The 26543-nt window shown below is 42.0% G+C and overlaps 1 protein-coding gene across 1 annotated transcript in view; it reads right to left on the bottom strand.

The window, feature by feature from the left end:
• RGMA (repulsive guidance molecule BMP co-receptor a) overlaps positions 1 to 26283 on the bottom strand; it is a 67370-nt gene extending 41087 nt beyond the window's left edge. The window contains exon 1 of the mRNA XM_069766268.1: positions 25783 to 26283. Within this exon, the coding sequence (XP_069622369.1) occupies positions 25783 to 25796 (14 nt within the window). The 5' untranslated portion in view covers positions 25797 to 26283. The remainder of the gene's footprint in view (positions 1 to 25782) is intronic.
• Positions 26284 to 26543: the final 260 nt, after the last annotated feature.

Here is a 26543-nt window from a genome sequence, read left to right on the forward strand (position 1 = left end):
TTTAACATTGGGTATGCAGGCCATGCGGATGTATGAGGATGCCTCCGCGTGCGTCGTTTTGACGCTGCACTGAACTGCGTCGAATGCAACATGTTGCATTTTGTTGAGGCTGGTGCAGCATCAAAACGACGCATGCGGAGGCATCCTCATACATCCGCATGGCCTGTATACCCAATGTTAAAGATAGGGTACGCAGGACGCATGCAGATGTAGGTGGAGCCGAATGAAGAGGTGCAGCAGTGGGCGGGGCTTAACAGAGGAAGAAGGCTGCCATCCGCAGCGCTATGTCCTGGAAGTATTTCGCTGTGTTCCGGGACATAGTGCAGCGGCGCATGCACAGTAATGCTTTTCGGCTTTGCCCGCAGTTGGGCAAAGCATACTGCGCGTGTACGAGGCAAGATTGCATTGCGGACCTACGAACTATGGAGGACACCTACTTAAATTCACGAAAATATTGTGGACAGCGGGGAAGGATGGGGTGGAGAAAAGAAGACGAAACACTGCCCATCGGACCGGACACAGGGCATTTACATAGCCTGCCAATTTGAGGTGACAAATTCCCTTTAAATGAAGCGTATTCCAAGAGTCTAGACGGTAATACTTTCAGAAATTCTAGCTGGCAAAACACTCTCGTTAGGGTTCTATCATATGGCCAATAATCAAACAGAAAAAGGTTCCATTTGTAGAGATCACCAAAATATTTGAAAAGTCAGATGGTATGATCTGTGTTAAGCAGAAACATTTCCAGGGATCTGGTGAGATCATTTTATCTCTAATTACAATGTTTCCAAATTCATAAATGTCTTCTAATTGACTTTTAGATGATTGAAACCTGAGTGCACAGGCAACACCCCCATAAGGCCACCCGCAAGATGACTGCATTTCTTCAAGTCACTTCCCTTCTAACATTTCTTGATAATCAATAGGTTTCTAAGCCCTACTGTCTTCTCAGATGGCCCCTTGGAAGTGTAAGGGTTAAGGAGAAGTGTCAAATCAAGGTAAGATGAATAATTTTTGCCAGGCTTTTAGCATAAACATTTATAAATATGTTATACAGACAGCTGATAAAAGCAAGTCCATGGTGAGGAAAGATAAGCACCATGTCATCCTCTTCCATTAACAAGTATGTGAATGATTAATCAGATACAAGAGCTTTCACTTGGCTGCAAGCGGAATGTGTTCTAGGATCAAATCCTTCTACAATATTTGACTGTTCGGTGAGGGCTACGGGTAATGCCAGGCATCAGGAAACTACACCTTTTACTTGCCTGTTGGTGTGTTGGAAGTATCATCTTACTTGTGAGGAGCACATATACAGCTGGTAGAAGGTAGCATATGACGCTATTTACAAGAGCACTGATATTAGATTAGGCCACATGTAGAGCCACAGGGGCTGAGTTAGAAAGAGTCAAAGTATGAGTCGCATCTGAGGTCTGATGCCTGAAAGACCATAAAATGACCTCTTAGTGCCCACCAATGCTTTCACTCCTCTTGGACTTCCTAATCAAAACAGGGTCTAACTATTGTGATCCTCTAACATTTTAAGCCAAAACTTAAACTGATACTCTAATCTTAAAAGGAGGACTGTCACACTGAACATGCTGCAGTCTGATCCAGGTATCATGCTACAAAGGAGGAGGAGCTGAGTATATATATTGAGTATATAGATTCAGTATCAAAGCAAAAGGTGGCTACTTTAAAGAACCTAGAATATAAGACACCATTTCAGTTGTTTCACACTTTTTTGTTAAGTATATAATTCCATATGTTAATTCATAGTTCTGAAGCCTTCAGTGTGAATGTACAATTTTCATAGTCATGAAAATACAGAAAAATCTTTAAATGAGGTGTGTCCAAACTTTTGGTCTGTACTGTGTATGTATGTATATACAGAGAGAGAGAAATATATAGATTATATATATATATATATATATATATATATATATACACAGTATATATATATATATATATATATATATATATATATATATATGTATATATATAGTGCCTTGCAAAAGTATTCGGCCCCCTGTAACTTTTCAACCTTTTCCCACATATCATGCTTCCAACATAAAGATACCAAATGTAAATTTTTGGTAAAGAATCAACAACAAGTGGAACACAATTGTGAAGTTGAACGAGATTTATTGGTTATTTTAAATTTTTGTGGAAATTCAAAAGCTGAAAAGTGGGGTGTGCAATATTATTCAACCCCTTTAACTTAATACTTTGTTGCGCCACCTTTTCCTGTGATTACAGCTACAAGTCGCTTGGGGTATGTCTCTATCAGTTTTGTACATCGAGAGACTGAAATTCTTGCCCATTCTTCGTTGGCAAACAGCTCGAGCTCAGTGAGGTTTGATGGAGATCGTTTGTGAACAGCAGTTTGCAGCTCTTTCCACAGATTCTCGATTGGATTGAGGTCTGGACTTTGACTTGGCCATTCAAACACCTGGATACTTTCATTTGTGAACCATTCCATTGTAGATTTTGCTTTATGTTTGGGATCATTGTCTTGTTGGATAACAAATCTCCGTCCCAGTCTCAGGTCTTTTGCAGACTCCAACAGGTTTTCTTCAAGAATGGTCCTGTATTTGGCTCCATCCATCTTCCCATCAATTTTAACCATCTTCCCTGTCCCTGCTAAAGAAAAGCAGGTCCAAACCATGATGCTGCCACCACCATGTTTGACAGTGGGGATGGTGTGTTCAGGGTGATGAGCTGTGTTGCCTTTACGCCAAACATATCATTTGGCATTGTTGCCAAAAAGTTAGATTTTGGTTTCATCTGACCAGAGCATCTTCTTCCACATGTTTGGTGTGTCTCCCAGGTGGCTTGTTGAAAACTTTAAACAACACTTTTTATGGATATCTTTGAGAAATGGCTTTCCTCTTGCCACTCTTCCATAAAGGCCAGATTTGTGCAGTGTACGACTGATTGTTGTCCTTTGGACAGACTGTCCCACCTCAGCTGTAGATCTATGCAGTTCATCCAGAGTGATCATGGGCCTCTTGGCTGCATCTCTAATCAGTCTTCTCCTTGTTTGAGATGAAAGTTTAGAGGGACAGCCGGGTCTTGGTAGATTTGCAGTGGTATGATACTCCTTCCATTTCAATATGATCCCTTGCACAGTGCTACTTGGGATGTTTAAAGTTTTGGAAATCATTTTGTATCCAAATCCATCTTTAAACTTCTCCACCCACAACAGTATCATGGACCTGCCTGTTGTGTTCCTTGGTTTTCATGATGCTCTCTGTGCTTCAAACAGAACCCTGAGACTATCACAGAGCAATTGCATTTATACGGAGACTTGATTACACATAGGTGGATTATATTTATCATCATTGGGCATTTAGGACAACATTGGATCATTCAGAGATCCACAATGAACTTCTGGAGTGAGTTTGCTGCACTGAAAGTAAAGGGGCCGAATAATATTGCACGCCCCACTTTTCAGTTTTTGAATTTCCACAAAAATTTTAAATAACCAATAAATATCGTTCAACTTCACAATTGTGTTCCACTTGTTGTTGATTCTTCACCAAAAATGTATATTTGGTATCTTTGTGTTTGAAGCATGATTTATGGGAAAAGGTTGAAAAGATCCAGGGGGCCGAATACTTACGCAAGGCACTGTATATCTATAATATAATGCTGGGAGCGTCACTCTGTCCGAAGCCTTTATAGACTGCGTAAGCGCGACACGCCAGCACAGTATGGACCCCACAGAGTGAATATAACTCGAGTAAATCAAACTTCTCTGAAATCAAACTGTCCACTTAGGAAGCAACACTATTTGACAATCAATTTCACATGCTGTTGTGCTAATGGAATAGACAAAAGATGGAAATTATTGGCAATTATCAAGACACACTCAATAAAGGAGTGGTTCTGCAGGTGGGGACAACAGACCACATCTCATTACCAATGCTTTCTGGCTGATGTTTTGGTCACTTTTGAATGTTGGTTGTGCTTTCACACTCATGGAAGCATGATACGGACTCTACAACCCACACAAGTGGCTCAGGTAGTGCAGCTCATCCAGGATGGCACATCAATGCGAGCTGTGGCAAGGTTTGCTGTGTCTGTCAGCGTAGTGTCCAGAGGCTGAAGGCGCTACCAGGAGACAGGCCAGTACACCAGGAGACGTGGAGGGGGCCGTAGGAGGGCAGCAACCCAGCAGCAGGACTGCTACCTCAGCCTTTGTGCTAGGAGGAACAGGAGGAGCACTGCCAGAGCCCTGCAAAATGACCTCCAGCAGGCCACAAATGTGCATGTGTCTGCACAAGCGGTTAGCATCCGACTCCATGAGGATGGTCTGAATGCCCGACGTCCACAGAGGGGGTTGTGCTCACAGCCCAACACCGTGCAGGACGCTTGGCATTTGCCACAGAACACCAGGATTGGCAAATGTGCCACTGGCACCCTGTGCTCTTCACAGATGAAAGCAGGTTCACACTGAGCACATGTGACAGATGTGACAGAGTCTGGAGATGCCCGAAGAGCGATCTGCTGCCTGCAACATACTTCAACATGACAGGTTTGGCAGTGGGTCAGTAATGGTGTGGGGTGGCATTTCTTTGGAGGGCCGCACAGCCCTCCATGTGCTCGCCAGAGGTAGCCTGACTGACATTAGGTACCGAGATGAGATCCTCAGACCCCTTGTGAGACCATATGCTGGTGTGGTTGGCCCTGGGTTCCTCCCAATTCAGGACAATGCCAGACCTCATGTGGCTGGAGCATGTCAGCAGTTCCTGCAAGATGAAGGCAATGAAGCTATGGACTGGCCCGCCTGTCCCTCAGACCTGAATCCAATTGAACACATCTGGGACATCATGTCTTGCACCATCCACCAACGCCACGTTGCACCACAGACTGTCCAGGAGTTGGCGGATGCTTTAGTCCAGGTCTGGGAGGAGAGCCCTCAGTAGACCATCCACCGCCTCATCAGGAGCATGCCCAGGCATTGTAGGGAGGTAATACAGGCACGTGGAGGCCACACACACTACTGAGCATCATTTCCTTGTCTTGAGGCATTTCCACTGAAGTTGGATAAGCCTGTAACTTCATTTTCCACTTTGATTTTGAGCATCATTCCATCTCCAGAACTCCATGGGATATTAATTGTGATCTACGTTTATAATTTTTAGGTTTTATTGTTCTCAACACATTCCACTATGTAATGAATAAAGATTTACAATTGGATTATTTCATTCAGTGACATCTAGGATGTGGGATTTTAGTGTTTTTTTGAGCAGTGTGTGTATATATATACAGTGGGGCAAAAAAGTATTTAGTCAGTCAGCAATAGTGCAAGTTCCACCACTTAAAAAGATGAGAGGCGTCTGTAGTTTACATCATAGGTAGACCTCAACTATGGGAGACAAACTGAGAAAAAAAAATCCAGAAAATCATGTTGTCTGTTTTTTTAACATTTTATTTGCATATTATGGTGGAAAATAAATATTTGGTCAGAAACAAAATTTCATCTCAATACTTTGTAATATATCCTTTGTTGGCAATGACAGAGGTCAATCGTTTTCTGTAAGTCTTCACAAGGTTGCCACACACTGTTGTTGGTATGTTGGCCCATTCCTCCATGCAGATCTCCTCTAGAGCAGTGATGTTTTTGGCTTTTCGCTTGGCAACACGGAGTTTCAACTCCCTCCAAAGGTTTTCTATAGGGTTGAGATCTGGAGACTGGCTAGGCCACTCCAGGACCTTGAAATGCTTCTTACGAAGCCACTCCTTCGTTGCCCTGGCGGTGTGCTTTGGATCATTGTCATGTTGAAAGACCCAGCCACGTTTCATCTTCAATGCCCTTGCTGATGGAAGGAGGTTTGCACTCAAAATCTCACGATACATGGCCCCATTCATTCTTTCATGTACCCGGATCAGTCGTCCTGGCCCCTTTGCAGAGAAACAGCCCCAAAGCATGTTGTTTCCACCACCATGCTTTACAGTAGGTATGGTGTTTGATGGATGCAACTCAGTATTCTTTTTCCTCCAAACACGACAAGTTGTGTTTCTACCAAACAGTTCCAGTTTGGTTTCATCAGACCATAGGACATTCTCCCAAAACTCCTCTGGATCATCCAAATGCTCTCTAGCAAACTTCAGACGGGCCCAGACATGTACTGGCTTAAGCAGTGGGACACGTCTGGCACTGCAGGATCTGAGTCCATGGTGGCATAGTGTGTTACTTATGGTAGGCCTTGTTACATTGGTCCCAGCTCTCTGCAGTTCATTCACTAGGTCCCCCCGCGTGGTTCTGGGATTTTTGCTCACCGTTCTTGTGATCATTCTGACCCCACGGGGTGGGATTTTGCGTGGAGCCCCAGATCGAGGGAGATTATCAGTGGTCTTGTATGTCTTCCATTTTCTAATTATTGCTCCCACTGTTGATTTCTTCACTCCAAGCTGGTTGGCTATTGCAGATTCAGTCTTCCCAGCCTGGTGCAGGGCTACAATTTTGTTTCTGGTGTCCTTTGACAGCTCTTTGGTCTTCACCATAGTGGAGTTTGGAGTCAGACTGTTTGAGGGTGTGCACAGGTGTCTTTTTATACTGATAACAAGTTTAAACAGGTGCCATTACTACAGGTAATGAGTGGAGGAAAGAGGAGACTCTTAAAGAAGAAGTTACAGGTCTGTGAGAGACAGAAATCTTGATTGTTTGTTTCTGACCAAATACTTATTTTCCACCATAAAATGCAAAAAAAATGATAAAAAAAACAGACAATGTGATTTTCTGGATTTTTTTTTCTCAGTTTGTCTCCCATAGTTGAGGTCTACCTATGATGTAAATTACAGACGCCTCTCATCTTTTTAAGTGGTGGAACTTGCACTATTGCTGACTGACTAAATACTTTTTTGCCCCACTGTGTATATATATATATATATATATATATATATATATATATATATATATATACACAGTTATATGAAAAAGTTTCGGCACCCCTATTAATCTTGAGCTTAATGTTTTATAAAAATTGTTTTTTTTTTGCAACAGCTATTTCAGTTTCATATATCTAATAACTGTTGGACACAGTAATGTTTCTGCCTTGAAATAAGGTTTATTGTACTAACAGAAAATGTGCAATCTGCATTCAAACAAAATTTGACCGGTGCATAAGAATGGGCAACCCTTATCATTTTCTTGTTTTAAATACTCCTACCTACTTTTTACTGACTTACTAAAGCACTTTTTTTGGTTTTCTAACCTCATTGAGCTTTGAACTTCATAGCCAGGTGTATGCAATCATGAGAAAAGCTACTTAAAGTGGCCACTTGCAAGTTGTTCTCCTGTTTGAATCTCCTCTGAAGAGTGGCATCATGGGCTCCTCAAAACAACTGTCTAATGATCTGAAAACAAAGATTATTCAACATTGTTGTTGAGGGGAAGGATACAAAATGCTGTCTCAGAGATTTAACCTGTCAATTTCCACTGTGAGGAACATAGTAAGGAAATGGAAGAACACAGGTACAGTTCTTGTTAAGGCCAGAAGTGGCAGGCCAAGAAAAACATCAGAAAGGCAGAGAAGAAGAATGGTGAGATCAGTCAAGGACAATCCTCAGACCACCTCCAGAGAGCTGCAGCATCAACTTGCTGCAGATGGTGTCACTGTGCATCGGTCAACTATACAACACACTTTGCACAAGTAGAAGCTGTATGGGAGAGTGATGCGAAAGAAGCCGTTTCTGCAAGCACGCCACAGAGTCGGCTGAGGTATGCAAAAGCACATTTGGAGAAGCCAATTTCTTTTTGGAAGAAGGTCCTGTGGACTGATGAAACCAAGATTGAGTTGTTGGTCATACAAAAAGGCGTTATGCATGGCGGCCAAAAAACACAGCATTCCAAGAAAAACACTTGCTGCCCACAGTAAAATTTGGTGGAGGTTCCATCATGCTTTGGGGCTGTGTGGCCAATGCCGGCACCGGTAATCTTGTTAAAGTTGAGGTACGCATGGATTCCTCTCAGTATCAGCAGATTCTTGACAATAATGTTCATGAATCAGTGACAAAGTTGAAGTTACGCAGGGGATGGATCTTTCAGCAAGACAATGATCCAAAACACCGCTCCAAATCTACTCAGGCATTCATGCAGAGGAACAATTACACTGTTCTGAAATGGCCATCCCAGTCCCCAGACCTGAATATCATTGAACATCTGTGGGATCATTTGAAGAGGGCTATCCATGCTCGGCGTCCATCAAACTTAACTGAACTGGAATTGTTTTGTAAAGAGGAAAGGTCAAAAATACCTTCATCCAGGATCCAGGAACTCATTAAAAGCTACAGGAAGCGACTAGAGGCTGTTATTTTTGCAAAAGGAGGATCTACTAAATATTAATGTCACTTTTCTGGTGGGGTGCCCATACTTATGCACCTGTCAAAATTTTTCATATAACTGTATATATATATAATAGTAGAAAAAAGGAACAGCACAACATTTTCACTTATCTCTGGGTGCAAAGCCTCCAGGAAGCCCGTCCACCGGCTATCAACAGTCCATAAATTCAAGCAAAAAACAGGCAGCACTCCATTGTATCTTGATCAACTGTGCAGAGTTTAATCAGACCCACATGTCTTTACTACGACGTTTCGGCTCTAAATGAGCCTTTCTCAAGGCTTGAGAAAGGCTCATTTAGAGCCGAAACGTCGTAGTAAAGACATGTGGGTCTGATTAAACTCTGCACAGTTGATCAAGATACAATGGAATGCTGCCTGTTTTTTGCTTGAATGTCTATATATATAATTGTCTAAGGGTTTTTCCGTCTGTCTGTCTGTCTGTCTTTCTGTCTGTCTGTCTGTCTGTCTGTCCTGGAAATCCCGGCTCTCTGATTGGTCGAGGCCGCCAGGCCTCGACCAATCAGCAACGGGCACAGCGACGATGATGTCATAAAGGACGTAGAAATCCCGCGTCTGATTGGTCGAGGCCGCCAGGCCTCGACCAATCAGCAACGGGCACAGCGACGATGATGTCATAAAGGACGTAGACATCTCACGTTTCTGATTCAGCGACGGGCACAGTATCGACATAGATGTCATAATGGTTGCCATGGCGACGATGATGTCATAAAGGTTGCCTCGACCAATCAGCGACGGGCACAGTCTGCCGCGAATTCTGGAATCATCATTGTCCATATACTACGGGGACATGCATATTCTAGAATACCCGATGCGTTAGAATCGGGCCACAATCTAGTATATATATATATATATATACACACACATACATATATATATATATATATACGTATATAATAATAATATAATAATAATCTTTATTAATATAGCGCCAACATATTCCGCAGCGCTTTACAAATTATAGAGGGGACTTGTACAGACAATAGACATTACAGCATAACAGAAATACAGTTCAAAACAGATACCAGGAGGAATGAGGGCCCTGCTCGCAAGCTTACAGACTATGAGGAAAAGGGGAGACACGAGAGGTGGATGGTAACAATTGCTTTAGTTATTCGGACCGGCCATAGTGTAAGGCTCGGGTGTTCATGTAAAGCTGCATGAACCAGTTACTGCCTAAGTATGTAGCAGTACAGACACAGAGGGCTATTAACTGCATAAAGTGAATGAGAACATGATGCGAGGAACCTGTTTTTTTTTTTTTTTTATATATATATAAATAGGCCACATAGGGATCGTTAGGTTAATGCATTGAGGCGGTAGGCCAGTCTGAACAAGTGAGTATTTAGGGTACGCTTAAAACTGTGGGGATTGGGGATTAATCGTATTAACCTAGGTAGTGCATTCGAAAGAATCGGCGCAGCACGTGTAAAGTCTTGGAGACGGGAGTGGGAGGTTCTGATTATTGAGGATGCTAACCTGAGGTCATCGTATATAGATATATATAAAGCTGAATGCGTGTATGTGTGTGTGTATGTATGTTCCAATTCACGCGCGTTCCAATTCACCAAACAATTTTGCCCCTATCTACATAATGGGGAAAAAAGTGAAAGGAAAAGTGTTGGAAGCGTCGCAGTTACAGCAACAAAATTTTGCACAGTCACACGTCTGGACCCCGAGAGCGTCATAGGCTACGTTATGAGGTGAAATTTTAACCCCGCGCTTTCCAATTCACCAAACAATTTTGCCCCTATCTACATAATGGGGAAAAAAGTGAAAGGAAAAGTGTTGGAGGCGTCGCAGCTACAGAAACAAAATTTTGCACAGTCACACACGTCTGGACCCTGAGAGCGTCATAGGCTACGTTGTGAGGTGAAATTTTAACCCCGCGCTTTCCAATTCACCAAACAATTTTGCCCCTATCTACATAATGGGGAAAAAGTGAAATGAAAAGTGTTGGAGGCGTCGCAGCTACAGCCACAAAATTTTGCACAGTCACATGTCTGGACCCTGAGAGCGTCATAGGCTATGTTGTGAGGTGAAATTTTAACTCCGCGCTTTCCAATTCACCAAACTATTTTTCCCCTATCTACATAATGGGGAAAAGTGAAAGGAAAAGTGTTGGAGGCAAATTGACAGCTGCCAGATGTGAACAAGGGGGACTTAAAGAATGAGAGCGATGGCGCCAAAGAGTATATACTGATCAGTTGCTAAGGTGGGGCCCCGACATGAGATACTCACCACACACGGGGATATGAACACACACATAAAATGCGCCACACACTACCACGTGCTTGAACACATATACCACCCTCAGCACACATTTCACCACACATACACCAACCTCGCCACATAAAAGTCGAAACACAAAAGTCGCCGCTCAAAACTCACCACGCGCAAAACTCGCCACATGCAAAAACTAGGCTCACGCAAAACTCGCCACAAGTGCAAAACTCACCTCATGGAAAACTCGCCACACGCAAAACTTGCACACGCGGAAAAATTGCCACATGCACAAAATTTGCAACACATGCAAAAGTTGCCTCACACAAAACTTGCACATACTCAAAAGGCACCAGACATAAAACTCACCATGCGCAAAACTCGCCATGCGCAAAACTTGCTGCACACAACTTGCTACACTAACCTGTCACATGCAACTCGACACACAAAAAGTTGCTACACGCATGTTGCCACACAAAACTCATCTCACAAAAGTCGCTACATGCATGTCGCCACACACAACTCAACACACACAACTTGACAAACGAAACTCGCCCTAAAACACACACAAGTCTGGTATTAGCCTTCAAAAATAAAAATCTGATTAATAAGCAGACAAACTACAGGAGCAACAAATGTACCATATAGGAAATACAGCAGCTGTCAGTCACATGACCTGTCTATTATGTGTATGTGGGAGCTAATATATACTGCCAGGGGGAGGGCTTCCTGTTGGCTGGGGATTTATCAGGCTGCCAATTTATCTTACAAATACTGAGGTAAAAATACTGAGCAAATAACGTGTTAACGAGGTCTAATACAGGAGATCACACAGGTATATACTATATACAGGGAAGATGACACACAGATATATACTATATACAGGAGAGATGACACACAGGTATATACTATATGGAGGAGGAGATGACATACAGGTACATACTATATACAGGAGGAGATGACATACAGGTATATACTATATACAGGAGGAGATGACACACAGGTATATACTATATGGAGGAGGAGATTACCTACAGGTATATACTATATACAGGAGGAGATGACATACAGGCATATGCTATATATAGATGACATACAGGTATATACTATATACAGGAGGAGATGACACACAGATATATACTATATACAGGGGAGATGACACACAGGTATATACTATATACAGGAGGAGATGACATACAGGTATATACTATATATAGGAGATGACATACAGTTATATACTATATATAGGAGGAGATGACATACAGGTATATACTATATATAGGAGGAGATGACATACAGGTATATACTATATATAGGAGAAGATGACATACAGGTATATACTATATACAGGGGAGATGACACACAGCAGGTATATACTATATACAGGGGAGATGACATATAGGTATATACTATATACAGGAGATGACATACAGGTGTATACTATATATAAGGGAGATGACAAACATGTATATACTGAGGTGAAAATGAGAGGTGTGAGGTGAAAATGAAAAGGTGTGAGTGCAAAATGAGAGGAGTGAGGGAAAATAGTGTAGTGATCGGAAAATGACAGATGTGAGGTCAAAATGACAAGTGTTAGGCGGGAATGAGAGGAGTGAGGGAGAAAATGAGAGGTGTGAGGGAGAAAATGAGAGATGTGAGGGGGAAAATGAAAGATGTGATTGGGAAAATGAGAGGCGTGATGGGAAAATAAGAGAATTGAGGTGCTCTAACTAACCACAGATATTTACTATGCCCAGGCAACGCCGGGCTCTTCAGCTAGTATATATATATATATATATATATATATATATATATACATATATATATATATATATATGTATGTATATATATGTATATATATATATATATATATATATACAGTCATGGCCAAAAGTATTGACACCCCAGCAATTCTGTCAGATAATACTCATTTTCTTCCTGAAAATGATTGCAAACACATTCTTTGGTATTATTATCTTCATTAAATTTGTCTTAAATGAAAAACACAAAAGAGAATGAAGCAAAAAGCAAAACATTGATCATTTCACATAAAACTCCAAAAATGGGCCAGACAAAAGTATTGTCACCCTCAGCCTAATACTTGGTTGTACAAACTTTAGCCAAAATAACTGCGACCAACCACTTCCGGTAACCATCAATGAGTTTCTTATAATGCTCTGCTCGAATTTTAGACCATTCTTCTTTGGCAAACTGCTCCAGGTCCCTGATATTTGAAGGGTGCCTCCTCCAAACTGCCATTTTTAGATCTCTCCACAGGTGTTCTATGGGATTCAGGTCTGGACTCATTGCTGGCCACCTTAGAAGTCTCCAGTGCTTTCTCTCAAACCATTTTCTAGAGCTTTTTGAAGTGTGTTTTGGGTCATTGTCCTGCTGGAAGACCCATGACCTCTGAGGGAGACCCAGCTTTCTCACACTGGGCCCTACATTATGCTGCAAAATTTGTTGGTAGTCTTCAGACTTCATAATGCCATGCACACTGTCAAGCAGTCCAGTGCCAGAGGCAGCAAAGCAACCCCAAAATATCAGGGAACCTCCACCATGTTTGACTGTAGGGACCGTGTTCTTTTCTTTGAATGCCTCTTTTTTTCTCCTGTAAACTCTATGTTGATGTCTTTGCCCAAAAAGCTCTACTTTTGTCTCATCTGACCAGAGAACATTCTTCCAAAATGTTTTAGGCTTTTTCAGGTAAGTTTTGGCAAACTCCAGCCTGGCTTTTTTATGTCTCGGGGTAAGAAGTGGGGTCTTTCTGGGTCTCCTACCATACAGTCCCTTTTCATTCAGACGCCGACGGATAGTACGGGTTGACACTGTTGTATCCCCGGACTGCAGAGCGGCTTGAACTTGTTTGGATGTTAGTCGAGGTTCTTTATCCAACATCCAAACAATCTTGCGTTGAAATCTCTTGTCAATTTTTATTTTCCGTCCACATCTAGGGAGGTTAGCCACAGTGCCATGGGCTTTAAACTTCTTCATGACACTGCGCAAGGTAGACACAGGAACATTCAGGTCTTTGGAGATGGACTTGTAGTCTTGAGATTGTGATGATAATTACACAAATTAGAGAAGCATCACATGATTTTTCGAACAGTGCCAATACTTTTGTCCACCCCCTTTTTTATGTTTGGTGTGGAACAATATCCAATTAGGCTTTAGGACAATTCTTTTTGTGTTTTTTCATTTAAGACAAATTAAAGGAAGATAATAATACCAAAGAATTTGTGTTTGCAATTATTTTCAGGAAGAAAATGAGTATTATCTAACAGAATTGCAGGGGTGTCAATACATTTGGCCATGACTGTGTATATATGTATATATATATATCTTAAGCTCCTGCTCATTCTGGACTTAGAAGTCAGTCTCATTCCACGGTTTGGAGCGGTCAGTCAATAGGACCGCCTACTTGACGCTTAACCATAGAAACATTTGAAATATTCCAATTCCAATATAATTTCTATTTCATATTCAAATGTTTCTATGGTCCAGTGCTGGCGCATTTCCAGCAGTGTCGGAACTGGCTCTCTTGGGGATTCCTGCAGCCAATAAGCACTGGTTGCACTCCACGCAACAAATCACATACATCAAGAAGAGTCAGGGCTGCTCTCTCACTTTCTCTGGGTGTATGTGATGAATTCTTAGGTGGGGAGAGTGAAGCAAGCACGGATTGGCAACTGGAATTGCTTGAACGTCGCTGGCACCGGAGGTGAGTATAAGTGTCATTATTTTACAAGGGGGAAACATAGGGATTGAGGAGGGGTTGTCGGAGTAGTGAACCCCTTTAAGTACTGATAAAGTCAAGAAAAAATTATTTCTTTATGATTACTACGTTCTAGAGGTTCCTCAAAAATCTCTAGGGATGAGACTTTTAGGCCTTTCCTAGGGCACTGTTGTCTTCATCCAAAATTATTTTAACATTCCTAAAATCTCACACATATGAAACAAAACTTAAAGTGTTCTGTACAGTATCCTTGTCTGGTATTCTTCAGGACTTTATCACTTCCCCCACTGTAGACACCGCGTTGGAGGAAGGTGTAGGCAAGTCCTGTTCTGTGTAAAATTAAACAAATCTCTAACAAGACAAATGAGTGTGTATGCGCATACCCTTTAGTCCTTACGCTCAACCTCTTGTAAAAACATAAAGCAGAAAATAAGTGAGATGAGCCACCTGGAAGTTTGACAGGATCTATCTACCCATAAAACCTAGGTGAGGTTTATGAGGCTTGTAAAAACGCATTGAATTCTAGGTGTATTAGCAGGAGGAAAAAAAAATTATCTCCATTTCTAGAGTAAAAGGCAGGAGCTGCAAAGAAAGTCTTACAAATGACTTTTGATTGCCTGGTTTTACAAGCCTCCATTTAGCTGCCCGATTTACAAATTACGAATTGTAAGACTTAAGCGTGTAGATTAGAGCTCCCACACACTAATAAATATCATTTCTGTGGTTTATGTTACTGCTTTCTTTTATGCAATGCAATACTATACACGAGTCTGTCTTCTGGGGGCATTCCAAGATTTTGTGATCACAAGGATATAAGAAATGTGTTTAATAAAGGTGAACTATAAATTGTATTTAACAAGAAATATATGAAGTGGGTGCTTTATATCAAGGAGCTTGACTTTATGACTATGACTTAATGAGTGGCCGGATAACCTTATTGAGAGATGGTCAGAAGCCTTTCCATGTGTAATTTTGTTAATTCTACAAGGACCGCATGTAATGAAATGGATTTAAAGGGGTGTTTCTCACTAACGGCTGTGGCCATTAACCACCCATGATTTGTGCCCATACTATTAAATCTCTAAGCCGTGTTCTATTTCCACAGAGGGGTATGATTGTCTGATTAGTTGGAGCTGCTTCTGGAGAAATGGACAAGAAACTGGATGCTTTCGTGTGTCAATCGAGCAAACAAAACAAGAACACTTCTTGGTCAAGAGGCTTCCATCACAAAGGTTTCATTGTATTAGCTTTATTATGTGTCATGTAAAAAATACACTTCTGCTATTCAAATAGTCATTATCTTATTTTATCCTTATATTTAAAAAAATCTATATTTTTTCCAAGTCTTGTGGTGACTGCAGATTGACAATTACATGGCAAAAGCACTTTATACCAATTATGTCCCCCTATTTCCTTATAGCTTGTGAGCAGGACCCTCACTCCTCCTGTAACCGTTGAACTATGTGTTACTCAGCAATGTCTTTATTGTAACTACACGTCCACACTTAATTGTAAAGTGTTACGGAATATGTTGGTGCTATATAAATACAATTATTATTATTATTATTATTAACTACAGCTCTAGATGAAAAAAAGGCAAATAACCCTCATTACTTGGTTCTACCACCCTCCATATGCAATAGTGATATCATTTCAACTGAAAAGTTCCATCATATTTGTTTGCCATCAGTTTCCACCAGTGCAGACTGCAATTCTGACAGAATCTGGACCAACTCCCGATAAATAGGTAGTGTTTCTTAGTTGCTCTCCACTGCCTGTTGTCAAGTATGATCCATCTATAGCAGCAAAGATGCAGAGAATTAAAAAAAAGGGAATGCAAAGCTTTGTTTCTTTGATCCTGATTCTCTTGTCTGTCAAACTTCATACAGGCATATCTGAAAGACAAACTTTCTGTCTGGGAGAAGGCAAGCCATTGGACAATTGCATGCTGGGAGCTGGCAGAAAGGAAGTTCTAGCTCCAATAATGCTCTTTCCAATAGACCAGCCAGTATAATACAATGTTTAGGTTGTCTATCTTCTTGGCCCAAGTTCCCACGCTGCCTTTATTTTTGCTGCATTTTTTTTAGAAAATCTTCTGCATTCAGCAGTTCAAGCAAAAGAATGTGATTCATCAAAAACTCATAACCATTGTTCACTTAACGTTACTATTCAACTTTGCATTTTTGGCGCATCTTTCTCCCTATAGATTTCTATGGGAAGCCTGAAAAACGCAATCACAAAATACAATTGCATTTTATGTACGGAATTCCCGCAGTTCTGCACTAAAAAAGTATATAAAAATGCTAAATCTAAATTGTATCAAAAACATCCAAAAATGCAAAAAAAGGCAGCAAAAACTCAATAATCAGAGCAACATGCTACTGCATGTTTGCTTTCTGACACCTGCAAAACCACAGTAGGAAAAAAGCAGCTTTTTCACACGTGGGAACATGGCCTTAGTTTTTACAAATGAGCGATTGTCTTTTGAGCTGCTAGTTTGATCTTTGAAACCGCAGCTAAAAATACAATTAATGTGCCAAGTCTCTCAGACCTACTAAATAAAAGGTATGTATAAAATAATTGCAGTCTACAGTGGAGGTAATTGCCCCATAAATGCAGAGCAGGTAGAGTGTGTCACATTTTGACACTTGGCACTTCAGTTTCCTATACAGGTTTGTTCTACTCTTTGCTGAGCAGTTCAGAAACAGGGTCATATAGTTTTATGGACCCGAGAGTGTGTGTGATCTAGTTACAAATCAGTGATACTAAAGATAAGGTGGACTTTCAACTGTGCAGAACATAATACCGTATATACTCGAGTATAAGCCGACCCGAGTATATGCAGACCCCCCAATTTTGCAACAAAAAAACTGGGAAAACTTATTGACTCGAGTATAAGCCTAGGGTGGGAAATGCAGCAGCTACCGTTAAATGTCAAAAATAAAAATAGATACCAATAAAAGTAAAATTAATTGAGACATCAGTAGGTTAAGTGTTTTTGAATATCCATATTGAATCAGGAGCCCCATGTAATGCTCCATACAGTTCATGATGGGCCCCATAAGATGCTCCATAAAAAATACGCCCCATATAATGCTCCATAAAATTTATGATGGGCCCCATAAGATGCTCCATATTAAAATATGCCCCATATAATCCTGCACAAATGCTGATTATGGCCCCATAAGATGCTCCATACGGATATTTGGCCCATATAATGCTGCACAAATGCTGATTATGGCCCCATAAGATGCTCCATAAAACAATGTGCCACATGTAATGCTTCATGCAGTTCATTATGGCCCCATAAGATGCTCCATATTGCAATGTGCCACATGTAATGCTCCATACAGTTCATTGTGGCCCCATAGATGCTCCATATAACAATGTGCCACATGTAATGCTGCTGCTGCAATAAAAAAAAATGACATACTCACCTCACGTCGCTGCCCGCTGCTTCTCAGCGTTCCGTCTTTCCGCACTGAAAGTTCAGGCAGAGGGTGGTGCGCACACTAATACGTTATCGCTCCCTCTGACTTGAACAGTCACAACATAGGACGCGGAAAACGAGGTGGCGGTGGAACGAGGAAAGGTGAATATGAAATACTCACCTACTCCCGGCGCGGTCCCTGGCAGCTTCTCCCAGACAGATGGTCTCCGGGCGCGGCAGCTTCTTCCTCTGTCAGCTGTCACTGGTACCGCTCATTACAGGAATGAATATGCGGCTCCCCTATGGGAGTGGAGGCCATATTCATTACTTTAATCAGCGGTACCACGTGACCGCTAAACAGGGGAAGAAGCTTCCGGCACTGGAGACCATGGGACATGCAGGGACCGTGTCAGGAGCGCCAGGAGCAGGTGAGTATGTGACCGTCGTCGCTCCCCCTCACCCGCCGACCAAGACTCGAGCATAAGCATTTTTTCCTTACTCATTAGTATTAGTGAAGTCTGCAGCAAAAAGCCTGGAAGAATTGAAATGCTACAGATTTAAATCTGCAAGTCAAAAATAAGCAACATGTGCATGACACTTCAGGATTCTCATTCACGTTGCTGGCATTAGGAAACCCTTAGGCTATGTGCACACATTGCGCATTTGGCTGCGGATCCGCAGCGGATTTGACGCTGCGGATCCGCAGCAGTTTTACATGCGTGGTACAGTACCATGTAAACCTATGGAAACCAAATCCGCAGTGCCTAGGCTGTGGAAAATTCCACGCAGAAACGCTGCGGTTTATTTTCCGCAGCATGTCAATTCTTTGTGCGGATTCCGCAGCGTTTTACACCTATTCCTTAAAAGGAATCCGCAGGTGTAAAAACGCAGGTTAAATCCGTGGAAAATCCACAGGTAAAACTGCGTTTTTGCACTTACTCATTGCTTTCTATGGGTGAAAAAAACAGCAAAAATGCTGAAAGAAGTGACAAGCTGCAGTTTTCCAATTCAGTCAGAAAAAAACTGCGCAGAAAAAAAAGACGCGACAAACCTGAAACCTGCGCACAGGCCCTTATAGTGATTCAGGTCCATTATAACCTCTCAGGTTCTATGTTTCATATTACAGACAACATATGTAGGTGGTAACATCTAGAAACTCTGACATACTCCAGATATTGCTGTTATACCTACTAATTGTACAGTGCCATCATATTGCACAGTCCTCAGAATGTAGTTGCCCCTTTCTTTATCCCCATGGACCTCCCTATATCCAGCTCACCCAATACACCACATAACCAAATAGTTCAAAAGTTTGGGAAGAAAAGTTTAAAACCTTGGAGTGGAAACCGCTGTGATAGTTTCTCGGGTTTTTTCGACTATCAGACATTCTTCTTCTTCTTCAAATCACTGGACAGCGTTGATTTTTCCATGATACAGAGCATTGTATAAATCTTCTGTACCTTGGTTCACACTACAGGCTTTGGCACGACGCAGTGGTCAGCGCTGCCAGAACTGTGGAGATCACACCCTTATATGAGCATGAAACATATCTCAGACACTATCAAAATGCAGGGGATGGAGGTACGACAGCAGCGGCTGCTCCTGGCTCACAGCGAGGGTGGGCGATACGCTAGATGGAGCCATTGTTGCACAGCCTGAGATCGCAACATGTTTAATATAAACTCATATGGCTTGTTAGCACCACATTTAACCCCTTAGGCTGTGTGCACACGTTGCTGATTTTCACGTTTTTTTTCACAATAAAAACGCTATAAAACCGCAAAAAAACAGCATACAATATGCATCCCGTCATTTAGAATGAATTCCGCAATTTTTGTGCACATGATGCGTTTTTTTCCGCGAAAAAAACACATTGCGGTAAAAAAAGCAGCATGTTCATTAATTTTGCATTTTTTTTTGCGGATTTCCCACTATAATATGCATTGGGAAAAAAACGCATCAAAAACGAGGTAAAAACGCACCAAAAACGCGCAAAAAATGCATGCAGATTTCTTGCAGAAAATTTCAGGTTTTTCTCAGGAATTTTCTGCAAGAATTCCTGAACTTGTGCACATAGCCTTAAAAGGACCACTACTCTTGGAATATAAAAGTGCAGCCTATAAGAAGAGCTGTAAATCTGGATTTCGAAAAAATCTTAAAAAGATTTATGAGATGAAGAAGTGATGATGGAAGAAGATCATTATTTGGCTTCCTGTTTTTGATTTTTTTTTTTCATTTGCCTAATATAGCTCTCCGAACTTTATTTATCTAAAAATCTGGCCTTGCGAAAGTATTCGGCTCCCTGGAACTTTTCAACCTTTTCCAACATATCATGTTTCAAACATAAAGATACCAAAGGTAAATTTTTGGTAAAGAATCAACAACAAGTGGAACACAATTGTGAACGAAATTTCTTGGTTATTTTAAATTTTTGTGGAAATTCAAAAACTGAAAAGTGGGGCGTACAATATTATTCTGCCCCTTTACTTTTAGTGCAGAAAACTTACTCCGGAAGTTCATTGTGGATCTCTGAATGATCCAATGTTGTCCTAAATGCCTAATGATGATAAATATAATCCACCTGTGTGTAATCAAGTCTCCGTATAAATGCACCTGCTCTGTGATAGTCTCAGGGTTCTGTTTGAAGCTCAGAGAACATCATGAAGACCAAGGAACACAACAGGCAGGTCCGTGATACTGTTGTGGAGCAGATTAAAGCAGGATTTGGATACAATATTGTTCTGGTCCAGGAAGACATCCAGGCCTCAAGAGAGGCCTGGATGTCTTCCTGGAGCAGAACAATATTGTATCATACAATTATTAGGTTCTGTAGACGGACGTAGATCTGGGGATTTATTATGATGGAATATAGGCTGAACTGGATGGACAAATGTCTTTTTTCGGCCTTACTAACTATGTTACTATGTTATTATGTTATGTTATGTAAAGCAGGATTTGGATACAAAATGATTTCCAAAACTTTAAACATCCCCAGGAGCACTGTGAAAGTGATCATATTGAAATGGAAGGAGTATTATACCACTGCAAATCTACCAAGACCTGGCCGTCCCTCTAAACTTTCATCTCAAACAAGAAGACTGATCAAAGATACAGCCAAGAGGCCCATGATCAATCTGGATGAACTGCAGAGATTTCCAACTGAGGTGGGACAGTCTGTCCATAGAACAACAATCAGTCGTACACTGCACAAATCTGGCCTTTATGGAAGAGTGGCAAGAAGAAAGCCATTTCTCAAAGAATATCCATAAAAAGTGTTGTTTAAAGTTTGCAACAAGCCACCTGGGAGACAAATCAAACATGTGGAAGAAGGTGCTCTGGTCAGATGAAACCAAAATTGAACTTTTTGGCAACAATGCCAAACTATATGGTTGGCGTAAAGGCAACACAGCTCATCACCCTGAACACACCATCCCCACTGTCAAACGTGGTGGCAGAATCATCGTTTGGGCCTCCTTTTCTTCAGCAGGGACAGGGAAGATGGTTAAAATTGATGGGAAGATGGATGAAGCCAAATACAGGACCATTCTTGAAGAAAACCTGTTGGAGTCTGCAAAAAACCTGAGACTGGGACTGAGATTTGTCTTCGAACAAGACAATGATCCCAAACATAAAGCAAAATCTACAATGGAATGGTTCACAAATAAATGTATCCAGGTGTTAGAATGGCCAAGTCAAAGTCCAGACCTCGTTCTGGCTTCTTTCTGGCTCTCATAGACTTCCATTGAGAGGTGACTTTCGGCACATCCAGCAAATACTGGACAAATCCAGCAGGTCACAAATTACTGGAGACTGAACGGAGCGGTGCCGAGAACAGAAGACAGTGTCACATCTGGTGAGTAAATTACTAGGGGCAGGGAACGTACATCCGAGAGACCACTCCAGTGCTGAAATAACAGACCAAAAGTGGTGCTATAAGGCAAAAATGTAATAGCTATTAGTGCAACTACACTGGCGGGAAGAGGACTATGAACATGCCAAGGTGTATATTTGGCTTGCAGATATTTCATAGTGTGGGTCCTCAGGATACAAGCCATGTAAAGCTGGCTATACACATTAGATAGCTAAAGGCTGCATAATGATTCGGCGGATCGTTTGACAGCCATCTCTCCCATACACCGGAACACTCATTTAGCCGAGAGCTCCTGTGTTTTCTATAAGAATGGCCAGAGGCTTATTTCCAGAACAAAGCGATCGGAAGTCTGAAATTGGACAAACACGATTCACATTCATAAATCAGCTGGTATCTCCATACACATTAGACCTTCGGCCAAATCTATCGTTATCAAGGGGTTTGGCCGACATTAGTTTAATGTGTAAGGGGGCGTTTGGTCAAAATCAAGGTGTCTTCACTGTTGCTCCCCTTTATGTCAGCACATACCACGCCACAAGAAAGAACTATTTACGGTAAGCAGAAAACACCTTTAATCATGAAATGTCTTTCTCACACCTGTGCCCCAGTTTACAGAACTTACAAGGTGGAGATGGTGTGACTGACACAGCGGGACTTCAAGGTTTGAGTCTTTTTACAGAGGAGAATAATTGCACATTTTGCCTTATGGTACCAATATTCTCCAAAATGTCAAACTTTTAATTACATGTCACAATTATCTGGATGAAGAGTCGACCAATGATTGTTTATGCAATGGTTCTCCCACCCCCCTCCTGTTACTTTACATGTCGGAGGCACATTATCTTTTTACCTCGGTCAATGTGCGGCTGATCAATGTGAATTATGTAACCTGCATAACAGATGCGTATAATAATCGCTGGCCATGATCAGGATAATGCCAGATGCGGTGTTCACGTCGTGGCCATGATGCGGCTGCATGGCAGCGAAGAATATTGTGACCGCAGTTTTTTGGGTGAAACAGCGATTTCCCCTTCAAAATCAAATAATTGTTAGATAGGCAATTTTAAAACCAAAAAATGTCTCAACTGCGTGGAATCGTGGCCACAAAGTGAATGCCTCGTCTGGCCTTACCCTCACCCCCATGTACAAGGCCAAACAATCCGTTTCTAATCTGTCTGAAAACAGTGACGGCATTTTTTATGCACAATCGCATTGATTGAAGCACGTAACTAGCATCTGAAAGACAACTCCATTACAGGAAATAGGACAATTGATCCAACACAAAAATCCTGTCTGTGTGAACGGTCAGCACAATTCAGTTTCGCCATCTCGAAGATCTGACTGATTGGTCAGAAACCTGCCTGGTGTGAACTGTGCTCGAGTCTTAAGTGGAACGTCCAAGGATTTACTGGTATTTCCTAATTTTTACTGTATCCAAATCTTTTTGTATTAAAAAAAAGCAGCTGAGACCAAGTTCCCTGTGATTCCTATTATCAGTGGCACTAAATACTGAATGTAAACTGCCATGCACAATAGCAATTAGATTCTTCGGGGCTTTTTATGACCTTCCGCCACTGACAAGTGATTGGCTTGTCCCCTCTTCTTGCAACTAGGCGAAGATGCATACACATTAAGCGATCCATTTTACTAGAACGTTAATCTTTAAAGTGCATCTGACACCTGGACACCATGTAGGCTGTCACTTTATGGGTTAATCAATATTCATGGAAATACTCCCTCACCAGTCATATGGAGGAAGCACTGACATTGCTGCAGGCTGTCAATGGCACCTTGTGTATTGATTAGCTATGTCCAAAAGAGCTTTGGCTAAGAAGCTCTGAAACTGACGACAGGTTTATTAGACTTGGTGCTGGGCGCACTTTAATAATCTTATCGCTGCCTTTTCTGCAGACATGTTCCTTCCTTAGGCTGATATTTGGGTTGCTGGGAGAACAGACTCTAAATTTGTTTTTTCATGCTAGATATCTGTATGATGAACAGATCCCAGCTGTTACCAATCCTGTCTACCATCTACATGTAGTGTCAAACTGATTGTTCCCAGCAGGTGGCGCTCTTCGCCCTAATCTTGCTCTTGACTATCTTGAGTTATGATTTTCAGGGTTATACATGCATTGTACATACGTCTACTATAATGTTGATGTTGTGAAGCTGGTATATTTCCAAGCAGCGTATTAATTAAGCACGCATAATCTAATTAATTAAATGACACCACCTGCCGCTGTACGTTTCCTAGAGAAAATAAAAAGTGACTGCAAAGATTTTTCCCATTTTATAATCTAAGATGTTCTCTGACTCCGGAGGTTTTTTGGGTGTAAAATAATAGGTACTATGGACGGAAACGGAATAAATTGTTCCCAAGGTGCCATCATTAAGCTGTAATTAAATTAGACATGATGAGTATTAAATATGAAGATGAATGGAGCTGGCGGCTATTCATCTATTTAATGCTCCTTTATAGCGATACAAAGCTGCGATCACCATTAGTCTGACAGATTAACGATAAAATTGCTTAATATCACAAATCAATCATTGTAATATTCCGCCAGTTTGCAAGGGTCAAAATCATTTGGACTAATATGCATTGCATCAGATAACTCCCATCATCCTGCGAGACCAATATGTCACTCCGATAGCCTCCCCTAATCTATAGAGATACACACACATGTATATGTGATCACCCACAAAGTCACTAAAAGGTATCTGCATGTCATTGTGCCCATCAAAAATCCTAGGCGAGGGGTTCATTAGAACTTCAGTACAGTGGGCACAGCCATGGTAATGTTACAACTCATGCCCAGAAATAGTGATTAGAGGTATATTCTGCCTACATAGGGGATAACAGAGAGGTTGATGCAGAAAAATGGTGACACTGGCAATGGACATAGTGATATTTGTGCGGAAGAAAAAACAATGTAGGAGCTAAAATTCCACCTTTTATTTGCTATAATGTATTCAGTGTCCTAAGGAAAAAGAATGTTCTGATTGTAGTAAAATTTCTTTACGTGTCCGATGGCGTCAGACGCAAAACTGTGATCAGTCTGATGTCTGGTCAGAAATAGAAAATGGGAGATAAATAGAGAATGGGGAGACACAACAGCCAGGTCTATAAAGCACATAGATGAAATACAGACTGCAATGTACAGATCAGATAATGTATAGAAGTGTAATAAAAGCAATAAGACAAGGGCACAGATAGATGGAAATGAGATATATATATATATATATATATATATATATAATTTATTAGGTATATAGATATGAGATAGATATGAGATAGATATGAAATAGATGTGAGATTGATGGATAGATAGGTGTGACATGGATAATTAAGAAGTAGGGATGAGAAAAACATAATTGCAATTATTCAGCGAGCAGTATGCATGAAATAATGGAGATACACCTGACATATGTATGTAATGAGTGTGCTATGTTACAGGTGGGGCAGCTATCTGTACTTGTCTATAGGTCACTCACAGTCTCTAAATGTGTCCCCTGATATGACAATGCTGTGGCACAGACATCCGTACATAACATAAATAACAGTGCCACATTGCCCGGTGGGCACACTGTGTTATCACCCGCAATCAGCCCAGGATTTCCCATATTCTCCGGCTACAGCCCTGTTAATGCAGCAATGTGCACATGTACCAGCCAGACATCCCAGGTAATAACCAGTGCTGGGCTAGGGAGGAATCCGATATATTGGTAGTGATGCCACTCTGAGATCTCCCCAGAATCCCCATGACAGGTGGGCAGATCTGGGCAGCCCAGCACCACGGACTAATCAGTAGGACTATACTCATACTACAGTTAAGCTATAGATCACTATTGCCACAAATTACCCCAATGACCCGCAGGCAGAGCCATTAATCAGATCAAGCCATAGCATGCGATCCCGCGTCTGCTAACTCTCCCTTTGGTGCCCTGGACCTAAGACTATATAGAATTGCTTATCACAGGGAAAAGTGGGTACATTCATCAGCAGCTTTAAGGAAATCACGCATCTGAAGGGTTAATTGCATGCCAACACTGTCCCTTTCCTGCTATGCCCACACTGGCACGGGCACACATGGCGGAGAAGTTGCCGGTGTGTGACAGAGAGGAGCAGGAGAGGTCCGGAGTGTCGCTCACCTTGTCGGCTTCATGAGCCTGCCCAAGCCGGGGGTCTCCCTCCCATAGGATATGTCCAGCGCTCATATGGGGGGCACCGCGCGTCTCACCCACATGCCGCAGCAGCACACAGCCCGACACAGACGCGTCTGCCCCACACTGAGCGAGCGGCGCTGCGGGCACTCCCCCGGCTCCTCCTCCTGGCAGAGGCGTCTGGAGCTGGGCACTGGCTGACACATCGCCCACTGGACGGACGGCGGCAGCTGCACAGCCCGAGACAGGCAGCGCACTAGGTGTACCTGCTGGAGCACGGTGTCACATGGAGCCGAGTGCACCGTGTAACGGCAGCACGACACTGTGCGTAAAGTGAGTCTGCCCAGTGCAGCAGAGCTGGAGAGAAGCAGCAGAGCTTAGTGCTCAGAAGCAGCAGGAGTGAGTCTGTCTAATGCAGCAGAGCTGGAGAGAAGCAGCAGAGCTTAGTGCTCAGAAGCAGCAGGAGTGAGTCTGTAATGCAGCAGAGCTGGAGGGAAGCAGCAGGAGGGAGTCTGGAAAGTGCAGCAGAGCTGGAGAGAAGCAGCAGAGCCTAGTGCCTCAGAAGCAGCAGGAGTGAGTCTGTCTAATGCAGCAGAGCTGGAGAGAAGCAGCAGAGCTTAGTGCTCAGAAGCAGCAGGAGTGAGTCTGTAATGCAGCAGAGCTGGAGAGAAGCAGCAGGAGGGAGTCTGGAAAGTGCAGCAGAGCTGGAGAGAAGCAGCAGAGCCTAGTGCCTCAGAAGCAGCAGGAGT

The sequence above is a fragment of the Ranitomeya imitator genome, chromosome 4 (assembly GCF_032444005.1).
Source record: "Ranitomeya imitator isolate aRanImi1 chromosome 4, aRanImi1.pri, whole genome shotgun sequence".
In the NCBI taxonomy this organism is placed as follows: Eukaryota; Metazoa; Chordata; class Amphibia; order Anura; family Dendrobatidae; genus Ranitomeya; species Ranitomeya imitator.